At 44.1% G+C, this 20,793-nt stretch overlaps 1 protein-coding gene and 1 long non-coding RNA gene across 6 annotated transcripts; one reads left to right on the top strand and one right to left on the bottom strand.

Annotated features, from left to right (window-relative positions):
• Positions 1 to 1,025: 1,025 nt before the first annotated feature.
• On the top strand, positions 1,026 to 20,738 carry MRNIP (MRN complex interacting protein). Of its 4 annotated transcripts, none has more exons than XM_042981968.1 (7): positions 1,026 to 1,159; positions 3,600 to 3,659; positions 9,140 to 9,228; positions 12,695 to 12,770; positions 13,929 to 14,086; positions 14,774 to 14,861; positions 19,933 to 20,738. In XM_042981968.1, the coding sequence occupies exons 1-7, from the start codon at positions 1,094 to 1,096 to the stop codon at positions 20,416 to 20,418; spliced, it is 1,023 nt and encodes a 340-aa protein (XP_042837902.1). In that variant the 5' UTR covers positions 1,026 to 1,093; the 3' UTR covers positions 20,419 to 20,738. The 4 variants fall into 4 exon arrangements, with proteins under 4 accessions (XP_042837902.1, XP_042837909.1, XP_042837919.1 ...); XM_042981975.1 differs by having other exon boundaries at positions 12,695 to 12,758; XM_042981985.1 differs by lacking the exon at positions 1,026 to 1,159 and adding an exon at positions 3,957 to 4,049 and having other exon boundaries at positions 3,606 to 3,659.
• Positions 11,699 to 14,265, bottom strand: LOC122237382. 2 transcript variants are annotated; one of them, XR_006215884.1, is made up of 5 exons: positions 14,139 to 14,265; positions 13,914 to 13,967; positions 13,330 to 13,730; positions 13,081 to 13,152; positions 11,699 to 11,893 (listed from the first exon to the last, which is right to left on the bottom strand). It is a non-coding gene; the product is annotated as an uncharacterized LOC122237382 (long non-coding RNA). The 2 variants fall into 2 exon arrangements; XR_006215885.1 differs by lacking the exon at positions 13,330 to 13,730.
• Positions 20,739 to 20,793: the final 55 nt, after the last annotated feature.

Here is a 20,793-nt window from a genome sequence, read left to right on the forward strand (position 1 = left end):
AATTTGGTTTTTTTCTAACATATGCTATTGTGCAAAAGTTGGATAATTTAAACAATTTCTTAAACAATTTTAAATCATATATAACCTTAAGCCCCCACCCCTGGAAATAAATAATACCTGGTTTTACCTAACTGAAGTTATGTACTCTTGTAACTTCTTTGCTTCCCATCGATACACACTGCCAGCATTTCATGTCAAACTCAGATTTTCTGTAATGGACCTGCATGATGGTCCTTGCTCAGTTACCGTAAGCAACCATTCTTTAGCACATTTCCACTTTTTTCTGTTATACGAGAGTGAACACTAATGCATAAATAATAAATCTGGGTGAGTCAGTTATTTTCTTAGTGTAGAGGTAACTGCCAGATCGTTTTCCATAAGTTTTTTTTTTTTTATTTTACTCTTCTACCAGAATCCTGTTCTTCTCACTACATCCTTGTCAAGATTGGGTGTTATAATTTTAATAAGATGTTATCGACATGTGGAACGTCTTGACGGGCTGGCGTTAGGGTCCCAGCGCGGTTGCGACAAAAGGGGTGCGTCACTCGGCCCTTCTCCTCCACTTTCCAAAGCGGATCACAGCGGGGCTTTCTTGGGAGCTGCAGGAGGGTCTGGTTTCGTTTACAGCTGCCTCTCCTCTCTCCCTCTCCCGTAAGCGTGGGGCTGGTGAGCTGCGTGTTTTCGCGGTCCTCGGGGCTCAGGCTCAAAGGTTACCTGGCTGCCTCTGCCCAGAAGACCCGCAAGCCCCAACCACGAGTCCCAGGGGTTGGGCCGGGGCGGAGAGGCGCCCTCCCACTCCCAGTCTGCGACTAGAAGCAGCAGAGGGAATGGTGAGGGCAATGGCCAGACCCCGAGCAGCGGCTGGAGGACTTGCCCTTGCAACTTCACTCTTCCCAGCGAGCCCAGCAAGCTAGAGAGGCCCGAAAGCCTGGTGAGGGCGGAGCTGGGGCCGACCGAAGCGCAAAGCGCATGCGCACGTGAGGCGAGACGACGCGGTTGGGGGAGTCGTCTAGTGGACCCTGAACGCGTGTGGGGGGCGTAGTTGGGGCGGGCAGGAGAACGGGGCGCATGCGCAGCGGCGAGGGTAACCGCAATGGCGGCGCCTCAGCGGTTTCGGGTGCTGCGGTGCTACAGCTGCCGCGCCTTCCAGTCGCACCAGGTGGGGTGGGCACCGGCCTCCCCCTCCGTTGGGCGCGGGGACGGCGTGCGGGACTTGGCGGGGCCGCGGGGTGCCCGGCCTCCTTCCCGTACCTTGCCCTCAGGCGCGGGCGCCGTCTCCTGCAGTTGCTTGGGTCTCCCTGAGGCCCGGACACGTGATGATGACTGGCCTTGAGGACTGGGTTTTGATATCTCTTCATAACGTGGTCGTGGGCTTTCTTTTTTTAGTTTTTGTCATGGCTGTTGTAAAGGATTGGTAGGAACCAGGGGCAGTGGTTTCTGCCGAGGCGGCCTCGTAACTTATAGATAGCTGGGAAAGCGAGGTTGAGGATAGCCTCTTTTATGTAGAGCCTAGCTCCCAAAGTGGCTTCTTTCTTATTTTGAATGCATGGGAGATGACAGTTTTTAAAACTGACACACGAACGGGCGTCCCCTGCTGCCACTGCTTGGCTCTGGCAGTGTCTCCATCCGCTTATTAAGGGACTCGCCACCTTTCCCAGAGTGTAAACAACTCGCGCATGAATATTTTAAACAGGATAATCGATACTTCTAAAACGTACTGCTTCCCAAACTTTCAAGATGCAATTTAGAGGATGTCATTTAACCTCTTTTTTCCTGGATAGCATTTCATCTTCCTGCTTGATGTCACCTAACACTGCTGTCAAGCAGGCGTATCTGCTTCTGATAGTCCTCTCTTATCCCTCGTTGTCTGCTAATCTTTGCCCTGAAAAAGGATAACCTCAAACTTCTTCAAAACGTATGTTTAAAAGTCCGATGCTGAGTATGTAGTTGTAAGCTCGCTGGGACTGTAAGGGCTGTTTGGGGACTCAGGAATTGTTTTCACTTCATTTTTTTTGGACAGTGTTTTAGGAATTGATATTAAATAGAAATTTCCATTTTTTAAATTATTACACATATATAATGTAGTACACACTCATGGTTGTTTTCAACGATGAAAAGTGATTTGAAACTAAAGGGGGGAAAGAGTTAACAGTTTAATTGCAGGTATGACAATTTCACACATCCCCTTTAATTTCAGATAACCTCTGGATTAGGTATTTTACCATTATTATTTTACAGAGATGAGAATACAGCAATCCAGAGAAACCAAGTGGTCTAATAAATGGCAGATGCAGAGCTATCTACAAAGATCCTGTTAAACCATACTGTCTCCAGATCCCCCAGAGCTAGCCAGTTACCATGTGTCCTTCTAGACCTTTTTTTTTTTTTTTTAAAGTGCATTTCTTACATGCAGATGTACCCATAGAAAACATTCTTACAGTGTTTGAGGTTCAATACCGGAGAATTAAATGAATTGCAGGACATGCCCACATAAATTTGTAGATGTGGCTTGTCCTCCTTAGAATCCTTTTGGGTACTTCAAAAAAACCCAATGGTTTTTGTGTTAGGATCATACATCTATTAATTTTTATAAATCAACCCAGGCATGTTTTTTTTTTAATTTTTTTTTAATGTTTATTTATTTTTGAGACAGAGAGAGACAAAGCATGAACGGGGGAGGGTCAGAGAGAGAAGGAGACACAGAGTATGAAGCAGGCTCCAGGCTCAGCTGTCAGCACAGAGCCGGACATGGGGCTCAAAACTCACAGACCATGAGATCATGACCTGAGCGGAAGTTGGAGGCTTAATCGACTGAGCCACCCAGGCACCCCCAGGCATGTTTTTTATGTTAAGCACACTACTCCATTCCATTTTTTCAAACAACTTTGGTGCCTTTTGATAATATTTTCTTTGTTGTTGTTATAAATGGACTCTTCCGTTACCTTTTCTAACTAGATAATTGCTTATATAAAGACTCTATTAACTTTTGAAGCTATATTAACTTTGTATTCATCCCCACCATCTTAGATTGTTTTTAGTGGTTTTTCATTTGGTTTTCTTGAGTTTTCAGGTAAAAAAAAAATCAAATCAATAAATAATGATAATGTTTTCCTCATTTCCAGTTTTCATACCTCTTATTTTTCTTTTCCAATTCCATTTGTAGAAAATAACAATGGTAAATAGTAGTGGGGATTCTTGGCTTGTTCTTGACTTTCATGGGAGAGCTGGTAGTGATTCTACAGTTTTAGAGTTGAATGTAAGGTATTTTATCCTGTTAAGAGAGAACCCATCTAGTTAAATTTATCAAGAATTGGAATTAAATGTTGTGGAATTATTTTTGAGAACCGCAGGTAATAGAGATCTAACTAGACTGTTTGATACGGATAGCCAGTTTTCCCAGCACCACTTATTAAATAGTCTGTTTTTTCCTCACTCCTAAAATGCCACCTTTACAAGGTACTAGCTTTTTATACATATATGTTGTTGGTTTGTTTTTACACTTTTATTCTTTTCCACTGGCCTTTTTATATCATTATTTTTGATTCAGTTCCACCTGTTTTAAATAATTATCTAAGCCAAATTTCTGAAATTCATTGTAGGAGAAGAAGAGTCTCAAGTGGACGTGCAAAGCTTGTGGAGAGAAGCAGTCATTTTTGCGGGTGAGTCCTGAGAAACAGGGTATCTAATACCCAGGCCAGAAAGCCGGTGGGCCCAGCCCTGCAGTAGCGTGTTTCTCATGGGGTCCCAGCATCCCAGTATTGGGACCAAGTTCACTAGATGCAGAGCCTCTGCTCCCTAAATTCCTGTTCTGTCAGGAAGTGAAATGGATGGAGCAGTGCATGGAAAGTTACCTTCATTTGTTTATTTGGTCAGCAAGTATTTATTGAGTACTTTCTGCCTGCAGGCACAGGAGAAACAAGGGAAGGCAAAAAGCTTTGTCGTTCTTGCCCTCACAGATCTGCTCATGTGGAAGAGGAAGAGAAACCGATGCACACACACTGGCCATTTGAAACTAGATTGAGCACAATGCAGGGAAAATGCAGGAGCCTGTAAGAAGATGACCAGGCAGTCAGACCCACAACCGGTCGGGTGCATGTTGGTGCATGCAGGGTGTGGGCATGGGTGGGCTCAGGAAGGGGAGGCCATCAGGAGACCGAGAGAGAGAGAATGAAAGCTCGGAGTAAAAGCTTATTTAGGCCATTGCCGTTCTCTTCAAGTGGATACCTATTTCTCCAACTCATCCTTTTTTGCTTTTTTTAATGTGTATGTTTGAGGGAGGGAGCACACATGAGAGAGAGCAAGAGCATGAGCACAGCAAGGGAGGGGCAGAGAGAGAATCCCAAGAAGGCTTCATACAGTCAGTGTAGAGCTTGACACAGGGCTCAGTCTCATAACTGTGAGATCATGACCTGAGCAGAAATCAAGAATCGGATGCTTAATCAACTGAACCACCCAGGTGCCCCTCCACCTCATCTCTTTGATACCACACAGTGTCCTGCACCTTTTGCCTCTTTGAGCCCCTGTATACCTTCTCTGGCCCTTGATGCCACCTCTCCACCCTCAGCTCCTTGTTCTCCTTCAGCCATAAGGCCTTTTCTTTATGGCCTTGAAACAATCCAGATGTGCTGCACTCTTAAGGCCTTTGTGCTCATTGTTGGAACTTTGCCTAGCTCTTCTCACTATCCTGATCAGATATTATATTCGAGTGTGTTTATGTGAGTATTGTTTATCTCCTGGAAGTTCCCTGAGAGCAGAAGCTTTGCCTGTTTTATGCTGATACACCCTCTGCACATAGCACAGTACCTGGCACAGAGTAAGTGGTCGCTCGATAAATACTTGTTGAGTTGGTAAGTGACCAATCCCATGTTGTTTGGCATTTAGGTTGATCTTCATCTTCATTGGTAAGAACGATGCTTCAGTGAAGCTTCTTACAAAGAACCTCCTCCTTCACTAGACTAATTACTTCCTTAGGACAAATTCCTAGAAGTTTAAATTGCAGTTTCAAAGGATATCTTTTGACGAAGGCTCTTTTAGTTACAAATAATAGAATATTTCAGAATGGCCTCAGCAAAATAGAAAAAAAATGTCCTGGCAAAGTAATGGGGTATCATGGGGAATTCAGGGGAGGGGTTTCACCCCTGACCCCTTGAAGAACCAGCCCCAAGAACTGAAAAGCTGCCAGCAATGTAGGCATCTTTTCCTCCCCTTCTCCTCCCCATACCTGATTGTCCCCACATCCTCCTTCCCCTCTCCCTGCCTCCTTTCCTTCCCTTACTATCTCCCCAGATAGTTCACAGTAACACACTCCACCCACAGACCATGGACTCTCACTTCAAGCCAACTAGAATAGCTGAGTCCTAATTAATAAACTGGCAGAAGTGATCTGATTGGCCCATTTGACCCAGATGTCCACTTTTGGTCCAGCCAGCTGGGATGGTAGAAGTGGGGCTGATCAGCTCATTGGTCAGCAGTACAGCTGCCGAGGCGCACTCCAAGATTGAGTCTCAGAAGGCAAGGGGCTGGCTCATGAGCTAGTGACTGCTGCTTGTTTTTGATGTCAGCACATATTTCTAAGTTCTCCTTGAGGAGGCTCTACCTTCCTCCCAGCACCTCAATGCATGTGCAGTGGTATATGGCTTATGGTAGACTAGGCCACCGTGACAGGACAACAAAATTGTGGTGGCCTAACACAGTAGAAGTTGTTTCTCTCAATGGGGCGCCTGGCTGGCTTAGTCAGAAGAGTGTGCAACTCTTGAACTCAGGGTCATGAATTCGAGCCCCATGTTGTATGTAGAGATTACTGAAAATAAATAAACTTTAAAAAAAGAAGAAGTTATTTCTCTTGTTCTTGTAACAGTCCTGAGAGGAATTGAGATCAGCAGGGCAGCCGTCCTTGGTGAGGTCATGCAGGGACCCAGGCTTCTTCTATCTTGAGGTTCTGTCACTCCCAGAGGCCTGTCTCCTGCCTGGAGCCACTGAAGGGCAAGAGCACGAAGGAGCTACACAGGAGGCTTTGAGGGGCCAGGCCCGGAAGTGGCTCACATCCCACTAGAAAGAACCTAGTCTCAAGGCCACACCTGACTGCAAGGAAGACTAGAAAGTGTAGCCCAGTCTGTGGCCAGATAGGAGGAGAATGCATTTCAGTATTCAGCCAGTGGTCCCTGCCATGCTGGCGAGCGTCCTCCCTGCCACTTAACATCTTTTAAAGCTTTGCCATTCTGTTCTGCAGTTCCTCTCCCATTCTTGCTTGAACTTGCCCCAGCTGGACTTTTATTCCCCACAGTCCAGTAAAATTGCTCATGTCAAAGTCATCAGGGATCTCCATTTGCTAAAAACAGTTGTGAGTTCTCCTCCGGTGACTTGACCTATTGGTAGTGTCTGTCACAGTTTGTCACTGAAACATTGTCTTCACCTGGACTTCCAGTCATCCCACTCCTGGCTTTCCCGCTGTCTTTCTGGCTGTGTTTCTGTCCTCTTTGCTAGTTTTTTTCCAATATCCCCAACTTCTAAATGTGAGAATGCTGTGGTGCTCAGTTTGTTGGCCTCTTCTCTAGTGGCACTCCTTCGGTGGTCTGAGATGAGATCACCTGACAGTTCTGGAATGTCTGTCTCAAGCCCCAGGCCTGCCCCTGCACCATCCATTCAGCTCTCTAATGGGTGTCCCAAACCCACCTTTCCAAACAGAAGGCCTCACCTTACCCCACCCACCTGCTCTCCCACAGTCCACCCTGTCTCTTACGTGCTAAGTCCCTTGTTAGTTGTTTGGGCTAAAAATGTGGAAGTCCTCTCTGACTCCTTTTTTTTTTTTTTCTTAAACACTCTTCATCCAGTCCATCAATAGATTTTGTCAGCTCTACTTTCAGGATGTACCCAGAATGACCATTTGTTACTACAGTGGTCTGAGCCACATCAGTGTTTACAGCAACCTCCTGCTAGCCCACCTGTGTCTGCCATACAGTCTGCCCTCAGCACCATACCTGAAGGTCCCGCTAAAACATGTGCTAGGCGAGGTCACTCACCCCAGCCTTCCAAGTTAGAGCAAAACCCATGGTCCTACAGGCAGGGCCAAGTGTGCCTGGTACAAAACGAAATTGTGGGACCCCTTGTTCAAAAGCAGAAAGAAAGCTGTTAAAAATACCAAAATATTAAGCTTTTCCTTTCCGTCCTGGTCTCTCTTGATTTTTTATAATGTCTTTTATTTACTGTTGAATGTCTTCCTAAGTAAAGAAAAACTAACATTTTTAAATTATTTTATTATTATTATTTTTTTTTTATTATTATTTTTTTTTATGCAGCACCAGTTTAAAATGCAAAGAGCGTTTAGTCTAGGGGTACCTGGGTGGCTCAATTGGTTTAAGCATCTGACCCTTGATCTCAGCTCACATCTTGATCTCATGGTCTCATGAGTTCAGGCCCCACAGTGGGCTCCGTGCTGGGCATGAAGCCTACTTAAAAAAAATAGTAAGTGTTTAGTCTATATGTGGAATAATATAAGAACATTTACTGTATATATGCAGAATCCTCAGAATTGCCCAATTTGTATTTTGGAGCTCATTCATGCCTATGTATTTCATTCTTACCAGAACAGTGGACATGCTGCACAAAACTAACTCTGCTCTTTATACTCATTGATACATTCTCCCCACACTCTCCCCCATCAGCTCACTGATGCATAAGGAAGGACTGAGAGGGAAAGGAACAAGGGTCTTCCTGCCTTGCCCTTTCCTTCCGTGTCATCATTTTCAGCATAAGTGATCAGCTGTTCCAGACAAGTAACAGGAATAAAAAGATATGATAGGGTTCCTTGATTATTCATGTATTTTTAAAACATCCTTGCCTTCCTTCTGAAACTGAAGCAAGTTCTTGTTCCAGTGGAAAGCCTGGCCTCTCAGCCAGTGGGTGCTCCCCACATACTCAGGCGTAGACGGCAAACACTTAGTGTCTACACTCAGAGTCTCAGTGAACACTCCCACGTATTGTGAGTCCACTTTAATTCTGTGCTCCTGGGTCATTGAGCATGCTGTATGCAAATGGTGTGGCAAGGAACAATGGACTTGTGTAGTGTGTATATCTCCTCTGCTTATGGACGTGCTCCATTATCTTATCACACGTATTCAAAGATTAGGCTATTGAGCATTGGTGGTATAGTGGTGAGTATAGCTGCCTTCCAAAGATAAGGTTATTAACATTTTCAAATAAAAAAAATTTTTTTTAATGTTTTCAAGATGGCAGCCACAGAACAGGTCTCGTTCCCATGAGGTTGACTTTGCCTATAGTAGGGAATAATACACTCAGACCTCATCTCCTACCATTTTCCCCCGGACCACTCAGCTCTAGCCATGTGGCCTCCTTACTGTTCCTTCACAGGCTTAGGGTCTTTGCCCTCAAGTGTATTTCATTGCTTCTGCTGAATGCTTTCCCCCAGCTATCTATGTGGCTTATGCCTCATATCTTCCTATTTTGTGCCCAAATGTCACCTTAGTTATCTATTCCTTGAATGCCCTGTATAAAATAGTCTACCGTTTCCCCCACACTGCCCCATCCCCTTTCATCACCTTATTTTCCTTGGTGGTACTTCTCATCATGTAATGGCCACATAGTTGACTTATGCAGTCTCCTCACACTAGAATGTATGCTCCATGATGACTGATTTTTGTCCACTTCTGTACTGTATTGTCCTTAACTACTCCAGGGGCCTGGCACATAATAGGTGTTCAGTAAATATTGGTAAACAAATGAGTGACTGCTAAGTGAAAAAAAAGTATTTCATCTTATTTTATGGTCCTTAGATGATCAGTGAAGTAGCATATTTTATGTTTACTGGTGGTTCGCGTTACATATCTTCAATTTCTTATTCATGTTTATTAACCATTTTGTGTGGGGCCTGGGGCTGAGTTAGTCTTTGATGTGTAGAGTTCCAAGTGCTAGAAGGACAGTCAGACCACAACTGTTAGTTCCTGAGACTGTTAGTTTGCAAATCAATTACTCCAGAAAAAGTGGTCAAGTCATTAGAATTTCTGCATGGTACATTTGGGCCTTATAAAGTACAGCTTTCTTCTCCCTGAGGTACATCACTAATGGATCTGTTTCTCCGCATCCTATCAGCACTTTTTAAACTTAATATTTTTTTGTTTTTCAGACTTACGGCGAGGGTTCCGGTGCTGACTGTAGACGCCATGTCCAAAAATTAAATCTGCTGCAGGGACAGATTTCAGAGATGTCACTCAGGTACAGTTGTTTGAAAAGGGCACAGTTATCTTGTCCTGTGTTAATCTTGAGTGATTAGTGGAAGTTTTATATGGAGAAAGCTTTTTCTATATGGTGATTAGTTATCCTAACACTCTTCCAACTGAAAATAACTAAAATATGTCAGCTATGATATTTTAAGTACACTGATGAGATGATGGAAGTAAATGAAATATCAGAAGTCAAAAATGAAGCAAAAGCCAAAATTCAGAGAGTAAGTACCTGGGCTGTTGAGGCAATTGAAGCCTAGTGCTCTGGAACTTTCATTTAGGTGATTGGGAGGGGTGCAAGAGACAAAGACAAGGCCTGTTCAGCATGGGAAGGTCAGTAGGAGACCACCACATAAAGCCAAGTGCCTGGGGCGCCTGGGTGGTTCAGTCAGTTAAGCGTCCGACTCTTGATTTGGGCTCAGGTTATGATCTCATGGTTCATGGGATCAAGCCCCACATCAAATTCTGTGCTGACAGTGTGGAACCTGTTAGGGATTCTCTCTCTTCCTCACTTTCTCTGCCCCTCCCCTGCTTGTACATTCTCTCTCTCAAAATAAATAAATAAATTTTTTTTAAAAAAAAAGCTGAGTCCCCAAAAGACTACACCCTCCATGAATTAACTGAACTAGAAATGCAACCTCTTTGCAGCCTGCCTGTGTTGACCTTGGTGCTGGCCAAAGAGAGGAAATCTCTCTCCAGGGTATAATAAACACAAGAAATCTATCACATGGCTTTTCAGTCTTCTACATGCACTGTGTGAAAAGCCTCAAGCAGAGAATTTATTTTTGAATTGTCCAAGGAAGCAGAGGTAAATATAGCTCCTCTGGAGCATACATCTTCAGCCCAGACCTGAATGTTTAATATAGTTAATGAAATAAAAAAGAAGGTTGATAATGTAAGAAGCAAGGGACTTCAAGGCACCTGGCTGGTTCAGTTGGTGGTAGAGCATGTGACTCTTGACCTCGGGGTCATGAATTGGAGCCCCACAATTGTAATTGGAGATTACAAAAAAAAAAGGCAAATGACTTTAGAAAATGACCAAGTACGTTTGAAAAAGAACCAGATAATCATTGAAATTAAAAATTCAGTGGACAGATTGAGCATTAAATGTAGCTGAAGAGAGAATCAGTGAAATGAAAGATAAATCTGAAGAAAGTATTCACAGTGCAACACAGAAAGATAAAAAGGTGGAAAATGTGAGTTGAGAAACATGAAAACTAAGGGAAGAGTTCGGCAAGAGGGAGTTAAGAAAGCAGGGTAAAGGCAATATTTGAAGAGAAAAGACTAGAGCATTTTCTAGAATCAAAGGCTTATATTCTTAGATTTAGGAAACAATAAATCTCAAACTGGAACAAGTCATTATTTTATTTGCAAACACCATGATTATGTATGTAGGAAATCCTGATGAAACTACACAAATGCTACTAGAGCTAATATTTTAGCAAGATCACAAGGATACAAAGTCAACGTACAAAATTAAATTATTTCTATATAAATGCTATGAACAATTGGAAAATGATTTTTTAAATCAAATACCATTTATAACAGCATCAAAAATTAGATACTTAGGGATAAATATAACAAAAATGTGTCAGATCTGTTCAGTATAAACCATAAAACATTGCTAAGAGAAATTAAAAGATCTAAGTTAATGAAGAGTTCATGTTCATAGATTGGAAAATTCAATATCGTGAAGATTTCAGTTTATCCTAAATTGGTTGGTAGAGACCACCTAATCCAAATCAAAATTCCAGTGGGGTTTGTTTGTTTGTTTGTTTTGTAAAAATTGGAAAACTAATCCTAAAATTTATATAGAAATGCAAGTACCTAGAATTACCAAAACAATTCTGATAAGAACAAAGCTGGAGGATTTCTACTGCCTAATTTCAAGGTCTACTATGATGCTGCAGTGACTGAGTGCAATATCTGTATGTGGACATACAGAAGGTTAATGGATAAACACATTGAGGTATGTTCATGCAGTGGCATGCTACAACAGAAACAACATGGGCAAATCTCAAAAACATTGCTAAGTGAGAGAAGCCAGACACAAAAGACTACCTGCTGTATGGATCAATGTGGTTTTCTAGGGGAGAGAATTGCCTGCCAAGACAGGTATGAGAACTTTTGGGGGTGATGAGAATTTTCCATATCTTGTCCATTATATCTCAATGAAAAATGTTTTTGCTATATCTTGATTGGGGTGATAGTTTCAAAGATCTAATTTATCAAAGCTCATCTATACACTTGAATTTTAGTGTATGTTATACCTCAAGTTAATTTTTAAGGTTAAAAAAATTAAATGACCCTTAGATGATGACAACAACATAATGAAATTAGGGAACACAGAAGACAAAGGGGAGAGCTGAAGAGTAGGTGGAGAGAAGAGAGATCTCCTACAAAGGAACATCAGGCACCCGACTTGTCAGTGGTAACGTCAGAAACAAGAACACAGACTGGTATCCTCAGACTGTTGAGAGATGTCCTTTATTGATGGAGTTGAGTTCCTGAATCAGAAAGGTGAGCAGACTTCTAGCCAGTGGCTGCTAGGCCACTGCTCTGGTGAACACTGGATTATCAGCCATGTGGCAGGGTAGGTGTTTCACATGCATGATCTCATTTCCTCATCATAATCCCCCTGTGAGGATTATTGGCTTCTGCGTACAGATGAAGAGAATCAAGTACAGACGCCCACATTTGGCAGAGTTGGCAGTTCGCATAGCTCACCAGGGAGAGTGCCCTCCTGATTGTGTGATGTAACCACCCTGTGTGATGTGGGTGGGGCTGGCCTTGTGCTAACCTCCAGCCCTTGCATGGTAAGTATTTACCCGCCCCTCAGTCCCATTAGAGACCACAGAGGCTCTGGCTCCCCACTCTTCTTTATGTGGTGGAAGAGCCCGGTTCCTCTTCCCTGTGCTGTTCCCTCTCCCTGTGACACACACAGTGCCTCTCCTGTCTTGTAAGGGTTGAGGTATGACTAGAAAGACTTATATAACCCTATGCAGTGGAGACATCTCCATTGCTGATGGGAGGGACTCTGTGCTACAGGAGTTCAGCTGACATTACTCTCTGTGTTCCAGGCCCTCAGCCAGGCATGTGCACACACTTTGTCACGTTTGTCTTCACAGTCACCCATGCAGTATTGTCTTCATTTGTGGATGAGGGAAGCAGGGTAAAATGATGAACCCAAAGTCACACTGTGACAGTGACCGCCAGTCATTGGCAAAGCCAGGATGCAAACTCCAGCTTTAGAGTCTGCCCTGTGTCACCTTTCCTGTTGTTGGTGCCTCTGCCCAGGCCTCCTGAACTAGATCAGAACAACAGAAATAAGATCCTAAGATCCCCTAGAACAGCCTTTGATGGCCATTGTCGAGTATTTATGTCCTGCTGTTCTCCTCTCCTTGCCCTTCGTCTTCCTGGTCATTTTACTAAGGACGCATGTACAATCTTTCACTAAGGTCTCTGGAAGAACCTGTAAATATTGACGAAGAGGACAACGCAGAGCCTCAGCAGGCTGAGCATGTGAGTTCATGGGTAAGCCAGCAGCTCTGTCTCTGTGTCACAGAGGGGGTTCCATTTATTCATCTGTTGATCTTTTGTTCAACAGTGCTATCAACAATGGGCACTTGGCTTAAAGCTACTGGAAACCCAACAAAGAGTAAACGTATCCCTTTTGTACCAGTAATGTGTGTACCAGTAATTACGGTACTCTGAACGGGGCCTTGTCTTTGGCCGGGAGAACTCCTCTGAAATTAGCTTGAACTATACCTCCCCGTGTTTCTCCCCTTGTCCCACAGTGCTCTGGGCACACCTCTGACAGGGAAAAGGTGCTATTGTACAGTACCTGGCTTTCATGTTTCCTTTCTCCAGACTGGGCCTCCCAGCAGGGCTCACATCCAGCTTTCTGTCCCAGTGCCTAGGAAAGTAGGTGCTTAGACAGTGTTGGCTGGGCAGTGTGTGTAAGAGCTTGAGTGAATGAGGAAGTGATGCCATTGGTACATCCAAGGTGCTGTGGGTACCTTGGGACAGGGTTAGTGGGAACAGCTGCCAGGGGCCCCCTGCCCACCTGAGGACAGAGCCTGCCTCCACTCACAGAATCATGTTGGCAATGTCAGTTGCTTGGCAATGTCGCGCGCTTTTCCTGTTTTTATTATAAACAAGAGCCCTGCTCCTAAGTACATCACCTTAACCCAGAAGCTCTCACATACTTGGTTCTATACTTCCAATTCTGTCCACTTAGGGACAGAATTTTACATCATTGTTATTACAAGAAATGCTAGTTTGCACCCTGGAGTCTTCACTTATGTTGTTCTTGTGTCGCAGTAGAGTTTTCAGTGATGTCCAGTATTTACAGAATATAGTGGATGTAACCAGTGTTTATTCCATGATGACTGGGCATGTAGATTATTTCCAGATTTTTGCTACGATACATATTTGCTGTGGTTCATATCACTTTGATGAGCATCTTTGTGCCTTTGTCTTCATTTGGAACCCCTAGGTCAGGGAGCATGGACATTTGTAAATTTCCTTGATGAGCTGTGCCCTGTATCTTTCCCCTGGCCTGTGCCAGTGTGCACAGTCCCCAGTGGTGCCTCAGGACACCCATCTCCCCATTACCTTCCAGCGAAATACCTTTCCTGGTGACAAGGGAGATGTGGGTCCTGAGAATAAACTTACTTCCCAATCCTGTAGGAAAAACCTCAGTCCTCAGAGAACTGCTGGCTGAAGTATCTGGAAGGAGACTCAGAAGAACAGGGGATGGAAGGAGGAGGAGTGTATTTCAAGACACAGCCCTTGTCCAGGACAGAGAAGACGGACCCTCCCTTCAACACAGGCCTGCCTAGAAAAAGGTGCCAAGCTAGTCACTAATCCAGCCATCGCCCCATACCCACAGTGACTCACAGATGGCGGGGAGTGATGCGCAACCTCTAGCAGCCAGCAGCATGGGGGAAGTCTGATTGGCGATGGCCAGCAGCTAGCTTCACCAGGCCCTCCTTGGCCTCGCCAGGTGCCAGATGCTGCCGCACAGAGGTGAGAGGTGCGGGGTGCCAGTATGAGCACCTTTTATGGTGCTCACTTAATTGTGACTGCACTGATCCCCAGGAAGAATTGACAAAGTGAAGTGTGGCCAGAGTGGCTTACAGGCCTGGGAGCTTATAACCTACAGCAGGAAAGACCTGACCTCTTACAGGTGTCTTCTCCTGTAGGCTTACTCTGTGTTTCTGCAATTCTTCTGAGACACTGCCTTATCTAGATCCACGGTGGCTCCCATAGGGCGAGTGATTTATTGGAAGGTAGATTCCAATTCAAAATAAGAACTTTCTAGCAACTACAAGCTATGGAGCAGAAATGGACTGCCTTGGATGTTGTTGGGCAGCCTGTTATTGGCAGTGGAGGAGAAGTAGAGAAGCCACCTTGGAAGCTGTATGGGAGTACAATTTCCTGTGCTAGAGGTCACACCTGGTGACCACCAAGTCAGGATCAGGACCCTGTGAGGAGATAGGACTAGATTCTTGACAGAACTTTATCTCCACCAGGAAATGGATCCAGAGCACAGACCGTCCTCCACACAGCCCTGATGTCTGGAACCCGAGTGACTCTGAGATTCCCTTGGAGCCTCAGAAGGTCAGTGAATGAGGACAGTGTTTCTCTTCTGGTCCTAGTAACTACTGAACACACTATGGAATTTTTTTTTTTTTATGTTTATTCAATTTTAAGAGAGAGGGAGACACAATTCGAAGCAGGCTCCAGGGTCTGAGCTGTCAGCGCAGAGCCCAGCAAGGGGCTTGAACTCACAAACTGTGAGATCATGACCTGACCTGAAGTTGGATGCTTACCCTTGAGGTATCCAGGCGCCCGAACCACACATAGAATTTTTTAACACCCAAGTGTTTTGTCTGCTTTGACTTAAACCAACTCCTTTCTCTGGCTTGTACCATTTCCCTGCCGTATTCAATGTCTCAGTGATGTGAGCTCCTAGTCAAAAGGACAGCTTGATCAACGAAGGTTAGCCACTAGGGCTTTTCTGAGTCAGGAATTTTCTCTTCCTTCTACATGCAGTGGAGGGTCTTTGTCAGACTAGCCAACATGGGATCTGCCCTGCATTTCTAAGGAATTGTTCCCATCCTCACCTTCAGTTACCCAAGTGTGTTCTTTTGCACTGAGACACTGTCTTCCCCTAGGTTCTGCTCTTGTTCTTTTTAATTATTGGAGTATAGTTGACATACAGTTATATTGATGTACAACATAGTGATTTAGCAGTTCAATACATGAATCAGTGCTCACCATGATAAATATAGTCATTGTCACCATACATTATTACAGTATGATATTTCCTATGCTGTTTTTCATCTCTATGACTTACTTATTTTATCACTGGAAGTTTGTATCTTTTCATCCCCTTCATTTATTTTGCCATCTCCTCATCCCCTTCCGCTTGGGCGACCACCAGTTCTCTGTATTTATGAATTCTTTTTTATGGCTAATATTCCATTATATAGATATATACCACATCTTTATCTACTCATCTATCATCAATGGGCACTTGGGCTGTTTCCATATCTTGGCTGTTATAAATAATGTTGCAGTAAACATAAGGGCGCATATATCTTTTTGAATTAGTGTTTTTGCTTTCTTTGGGTAAATACCCAGTAATGAAATTACTGGATCATATGGTATTTCTATTTTTAATTTTTTGAGGAAATTCCATATAGCTTTCCACTGTGGTTACACCAGTTTATATTCCCACCAACAGTGCACTAGGGTTCCCTTTTCTCCATGTCCTCCCCAATACTTGTTATTTCTTGTCTTTTTGATAATACCCATTCTGACAGGTGTGAGATAATATTTCATTGTGGTTTTGATTTGCATTTCCCTGATAATTAGCAATGTTGAGCATCTTTCCATGTGTCTGTTGGCCATCTGTATGTCTTCTTTGGAAAAGTGTCTATTTGGGCCCTTTGCCCATTTTTTAATTGGATTATTTGGGTTTTTGGTGTTGAGTTGTATTATAAGTTCTTTATATATTAAGGATATTAACCCCTTTTCAGATATGTTATTTGCAAATATCTTCTTCCATTCAGTACACATTGCCTTTTCATTTTGTTAATGGCTTTCTTCACTATGCAAAAGCTTTTTGTTTTTATGTACTCCCAGTATTTTATTTTTGCTTTTGTTTCCCTTGCCTGAGGAGTCATAGCCATAAATATGTTGCTAAGGCCAGTGTTCAAGAGCTTATTGTATATATTGTCTTTTAAGAGTTTTATGGTTTCAGATCTCACATTTAGGTCTTTAACCCCCTTTTTTTTTTGAAAGTTGTTTTTTTTTTTTTAAGTTTATTTATTTTGAGAGAGAGAGAGCTTGTGCATGAGTATGTGAGTGGGGCAGGGGCAAAGAGGGAAAGAGAGAATCCCAAGTAGGCCCCGTGCTGTCAGCACAGAGTCCGATGCAGGGCTCAAACTCATGAACCGTGAGATCGTGACTTGAGCCAAAATTAAGAGTTGGACACTTAACTGACTGAGCCACCCAGGTGTGCCTAGAAGATATTTAATCCATTTTGAGTTTATTTTTTTGTATAGTGTAAGAAAATGGTCTAGTTTTCCCACCACCTTTCATTGAAGAGACTGTCTTTTCCCCCACTGTACATTCTTCCCTTCTTTGTCCTTGATTAACTGACCATATAATCGTGGGTTTATTTCTGGATTTTCTATTCTGTTCCACTGATCTGTGTGTCCATTTTTTATGCTGATAAGTTTTGATTGCTATACCTTTGTAGTATATTTTGAAATCTGTGATTGTTATACCTCCAGCTTTGTTTTTCTTTCTCAAGTTTGCTTTTGCTACTCAGGGTCTTTTGGATTCCATACACATTTAAGGATTGTTTGTTCTGGTTCTGTGAAAAATGGTATTTTCATGTGGATTGCATTGAATTTCATAGATTGCATAGGGTAGTATGGGACAGTATTAATCCTAATCCATGAGCGTGGTTTATCTTTCCATTTGTTTGTGTCATCTTCAGTTGCTTTCATCAGTGTCGTACAGTTTTCAGAATTTAGGTCTTCTACCTCTTTGGTTAAATTTATTCCAAGGTATTTTATTCTTTTTGATATAATCATAAATGGGGTTGTTTTCTTAATTTCTCTTTCTGTTATTAGTGTATAGAATTCTCTTATTAGTGTATATTAGTGTATAGAATTAGTGTATAGAATTTCTCTTTCTCTTTTGTTATTAATGTATACAAACACAAGAGATTTCTGCAACTTCACTGAATGCATTTATTCTGATAGTTCCTAGGTAGAGTCTTTAGAGTGTTCTATATGGAGTATCATGTCATCTGCAAATAGTGAGTTTTACTTCTTCCTTACCAGTTTGGATGCCTTTTATTTCTTTTTCTTGTCTGATTGCTATGGTAGGACTTCCAGTACTCTGCTGAATGAAAGTAGTGAACGTGGATATCCTTGTCTTGTTCCTGAGATCTTAGAGGAAAAGCTTTCACTTTTGCACCATTTAGTATGGTATTAACTGTGGGCTTGACATATATGGCCTTTATTATGTTGAAGTGTGTTTCCTCTAAACCCGTTTTATTGAGAGTTTTTATCATGAATGGATATTGTACCTTGTCAGATGCTTTTCCTGCATCTTATTGGGATGAACAATTGGTTGTTATCCTTCTCTTGTTGATACCATGTATCACATTAACTAATATGTGAACATTGAATCACCCTGATGTACCTGGAATAAATCCTACTTGATCATGGCGAATGATGATCCTTTTAACATATTGCTGAAATTGGCTTGCTAAGATTTTTTTGATTTTTGCATCTGTGTTCATCAGGGATTTTGGTCCATAATTTTCTTTTCTTGCAGTGCCTTTGTCTGGTTTTGGTATCAGGGTAATGCTGATACAATGCTCATATAATGAATGTACAAGTTTTCTTTCCTCTTCTATTTTTTGGAATAGTGTGAAGAGAATAGGTATTAACTCTTTAAACATTTGCCAGAATTCAAGACTACCAGGGACGGCTGGGAGCAGAGCACACGGTGCTAGCACAGTGTGTGGAGACAGAACTGGCTCCCACACACATCCTGTTATCCTGGCTGGGGGAGGGCAAGTGAAATGGTGCCCACTAGCACTTTTGTTCTAGAAGAGAGCTCCTACAGATCCCTGCCCCTCCAGCATATATCCTAAAATTAGTTAACTAAGATCTTCACATATATACCCAGGTGCTTTTCAAACTACTGTTTCTGTGCTGTGTTGGGCACAGTTATTTATTGTGTTGGCTCTTTACAGACAGGGACTTGGTTTCCTATCAGCCTCCAGCTCTCTTAGTGTTAAGCTCCAGATTTACAAAGCCAGATGTTATATAGGGACTGGTCTTCCCAGTGCAGGTCCCTGAGGCCGGGGTGCCTGGTGTGGGGTCTGGCCCCTCCCATTTGTGGCCAGTCACTCCAAGCGTTTGGTCCTTGACTGCACTCATCTCTGCCCCTCCTACCCTTCCCAATATTACCTTGTTACAACTAGCTGTGCAAAGTCTGCCCTGCCATGCTTCACATCATTTTGAGTTAGTTAGGATACATGTAGTTGTCGCCCCCCTATGTCCGTGGTACGAGGTAAGCTCAAAATCCTCCTATCCAGCCCCACCACCCTCCCACACTTCTGCTCGTTCTTGGTGTTTTAAATCTTCCCAACCCCACTGCACTCAGACTTTGCTTTCTTCTGTCACCAGAGCCGCAGGCACCAAGGCAGAAGTCTCTGCTGGGCCTCGGTCACTGCATCACCGCAACATAGGCCAAGGTCAGCCTGGCCAGCCTCACACAGTAGGGCAAAGGTCAAACTTTGACGTGGCCACTGACTAGCTGTGTGGCCCTGAATCTCCAAGTCCTAGAATAATGACAGTTATTGATCTGCTGGTCCCTCAGTTAAACATTTTAACTACATTGTCACGTGGGATGCCCACACAGGCATGTTTGGTTTTGCAGGTGAGGAACTAAGGCTGCACAATAACGTGGTCCCAGCAAGTCAGGGGCAGGGCCGATGGTCATCTTCGGCTGTTACAACCGACCACAAGCCTCTTCCACACCGCCCTCGGGTAGTGATGCAGGGTCCTGCCTGTTCCTACTCTCAGATGCCTTTATAGGCCGTCAAACCCTGGTTCCAGTGCGCCCTTGGCTCCTGAGGGAAGAGAGGCCAGGCCCCATGCTGTGCTCACCTCCTGGGGTCTTCTGTGCAGCCACTCCCCACCCCCCACCCCACCGGCTTCAAACCTTCCCCCGCAGTTCTGGAGAGACCTTCCCATCTGTTGGCAGTGAGCAGACAGGACAGCTCTTCCCCCCTTTCTAGATGGTCTCATGGGCCTTCCCTGCTGACCCCTCCTCTCAGGCACCCTCTCACTTGATTCTAAGTTTCCATGGAAATACTCTTTTCTGGAAAGCCTGGTCATAGAATTTGGCAGAGGATTTGAGGTGAGGGCATTTATTTGCCCTGCTTTGCCAAACCACAGAATGAAAGCAGGTCCCTAGCCTGCCAGCACAAGAACTAGCAAGTAGGCAGAACAGAGTGAAAAGTGGGAGAACCCTGAGGCAGAGGACACAGCAATGCAGGCACAGGGATCCTTCTCTCCCATCCCTGGGTCCTGCTGGGCCACTGGCACTTGTTCTGAATGGCGGACCTGATCATCTTCTCTCCTTTCCGTTGCAGGACCACACTGGCTTGATGGGGAAGGTCAAAGACAAAAGCAGTCACAAGGACTGGGGCACCAGGGAGCTTTTTGTTCCTCAGGGGGATCCTCCACAACCTACCCACCGTGTCAGGACCATGCCTTCCAAGTGGGAACGATTCCTTCAGCCGCCTGGAAACAGCCAGTGTGTGGACATGAAGCCCCCAGTTCCTTTGAATAGCGACCCTAGGCCAGCCAAGGTGGCACTGGCTGAGCAGGGGACCCTTAGGGCCCAAACCCCAAGGGAGGGGTACATCAGCAAGCCCCATGATGCACCCGAGCTTCTCTGGCTCACACACACGCTCACATCCGGCTCCCAGAGGCCCTGCGTGAAGACCACCAAACAGCCATGGGACACCAATCCTCTGGCAAAGGGTGGGTCCTTAGCCACAGGGGCACAAGAGCCCCCACTTGTGCAACTGTGTGACCTCTTTAAAACTGGGGAGGACTTTGAGGACCACTTGTGAACTGAAACTAGAATTTTACTAACAGACATTTGTTGTATGAGCAAATTAGACCTCTTGGCCACTGGAAAGGGGGCTCCCCAAGTAGCTTTTAAATGGTTCCCATAAATAGGGGTGCCTGGCTGGCTCAGTTGGAAGAGTGTGTGACTTGAACTCATCCTGAGAAAGTTTCACATTGGGTGTAGATTTTTTTTTTTTTTTAAAGTTCCCATAAGTGATCCCCAGTCCTGTCAAGAAAGACACACTACAGGGCACTGGGTGGCTCAGATGGTTGAGGGTCTCCTCTGGCTCTTTAGTTCAAGCCCCACATTGGGCTTTGTGCTGTCAGTGCGAAGCCTAGTTTGGCTCCTCTGCCCCCTCTCCTGTCCCTCCCCCTGC

The sequence above is a fragment of the Panthera tigris genome, chromosome A1 (assembly GCF_018350195.1).
Source record: "Panthera tigris isolate Pti1 chromosome A1, P.tigris_Pti1_mat1.1, whole genome shotgun sequence".
Classification (NCBI taxonomy): Eukaryota; Metazoa; Chordata; class Mammalia; order Carnivora; family Felidae; genus Panthera; species Panthera tigris.

Excerpts from the sequence above, each read along its gene's own strand:
- MRNIP (XM_042981968.1), top strand. The coding sequence starts at position 1,094 with ATGGCGGCGCCTCAGCGGTTTCGGGTGCTGCGGTGCTACAGCTGCCGC. Across the intron at positions 3,660-9,139 it reads AGAAGCAGTCATTTTTGCGG|ACTTACGGCGAGGGTTCCGG; the intron begins GTGAGTCCTGAG and ends TTTGTTTTTCAG. Across the intron at positions 14,087-14,773 it reads ACAGGCCTGCCTAGAAAAAG|GAAATGGATCCAGAGCACAG; the intron begins GTGCCAAGCTAG and ends TATCTCCACCAG.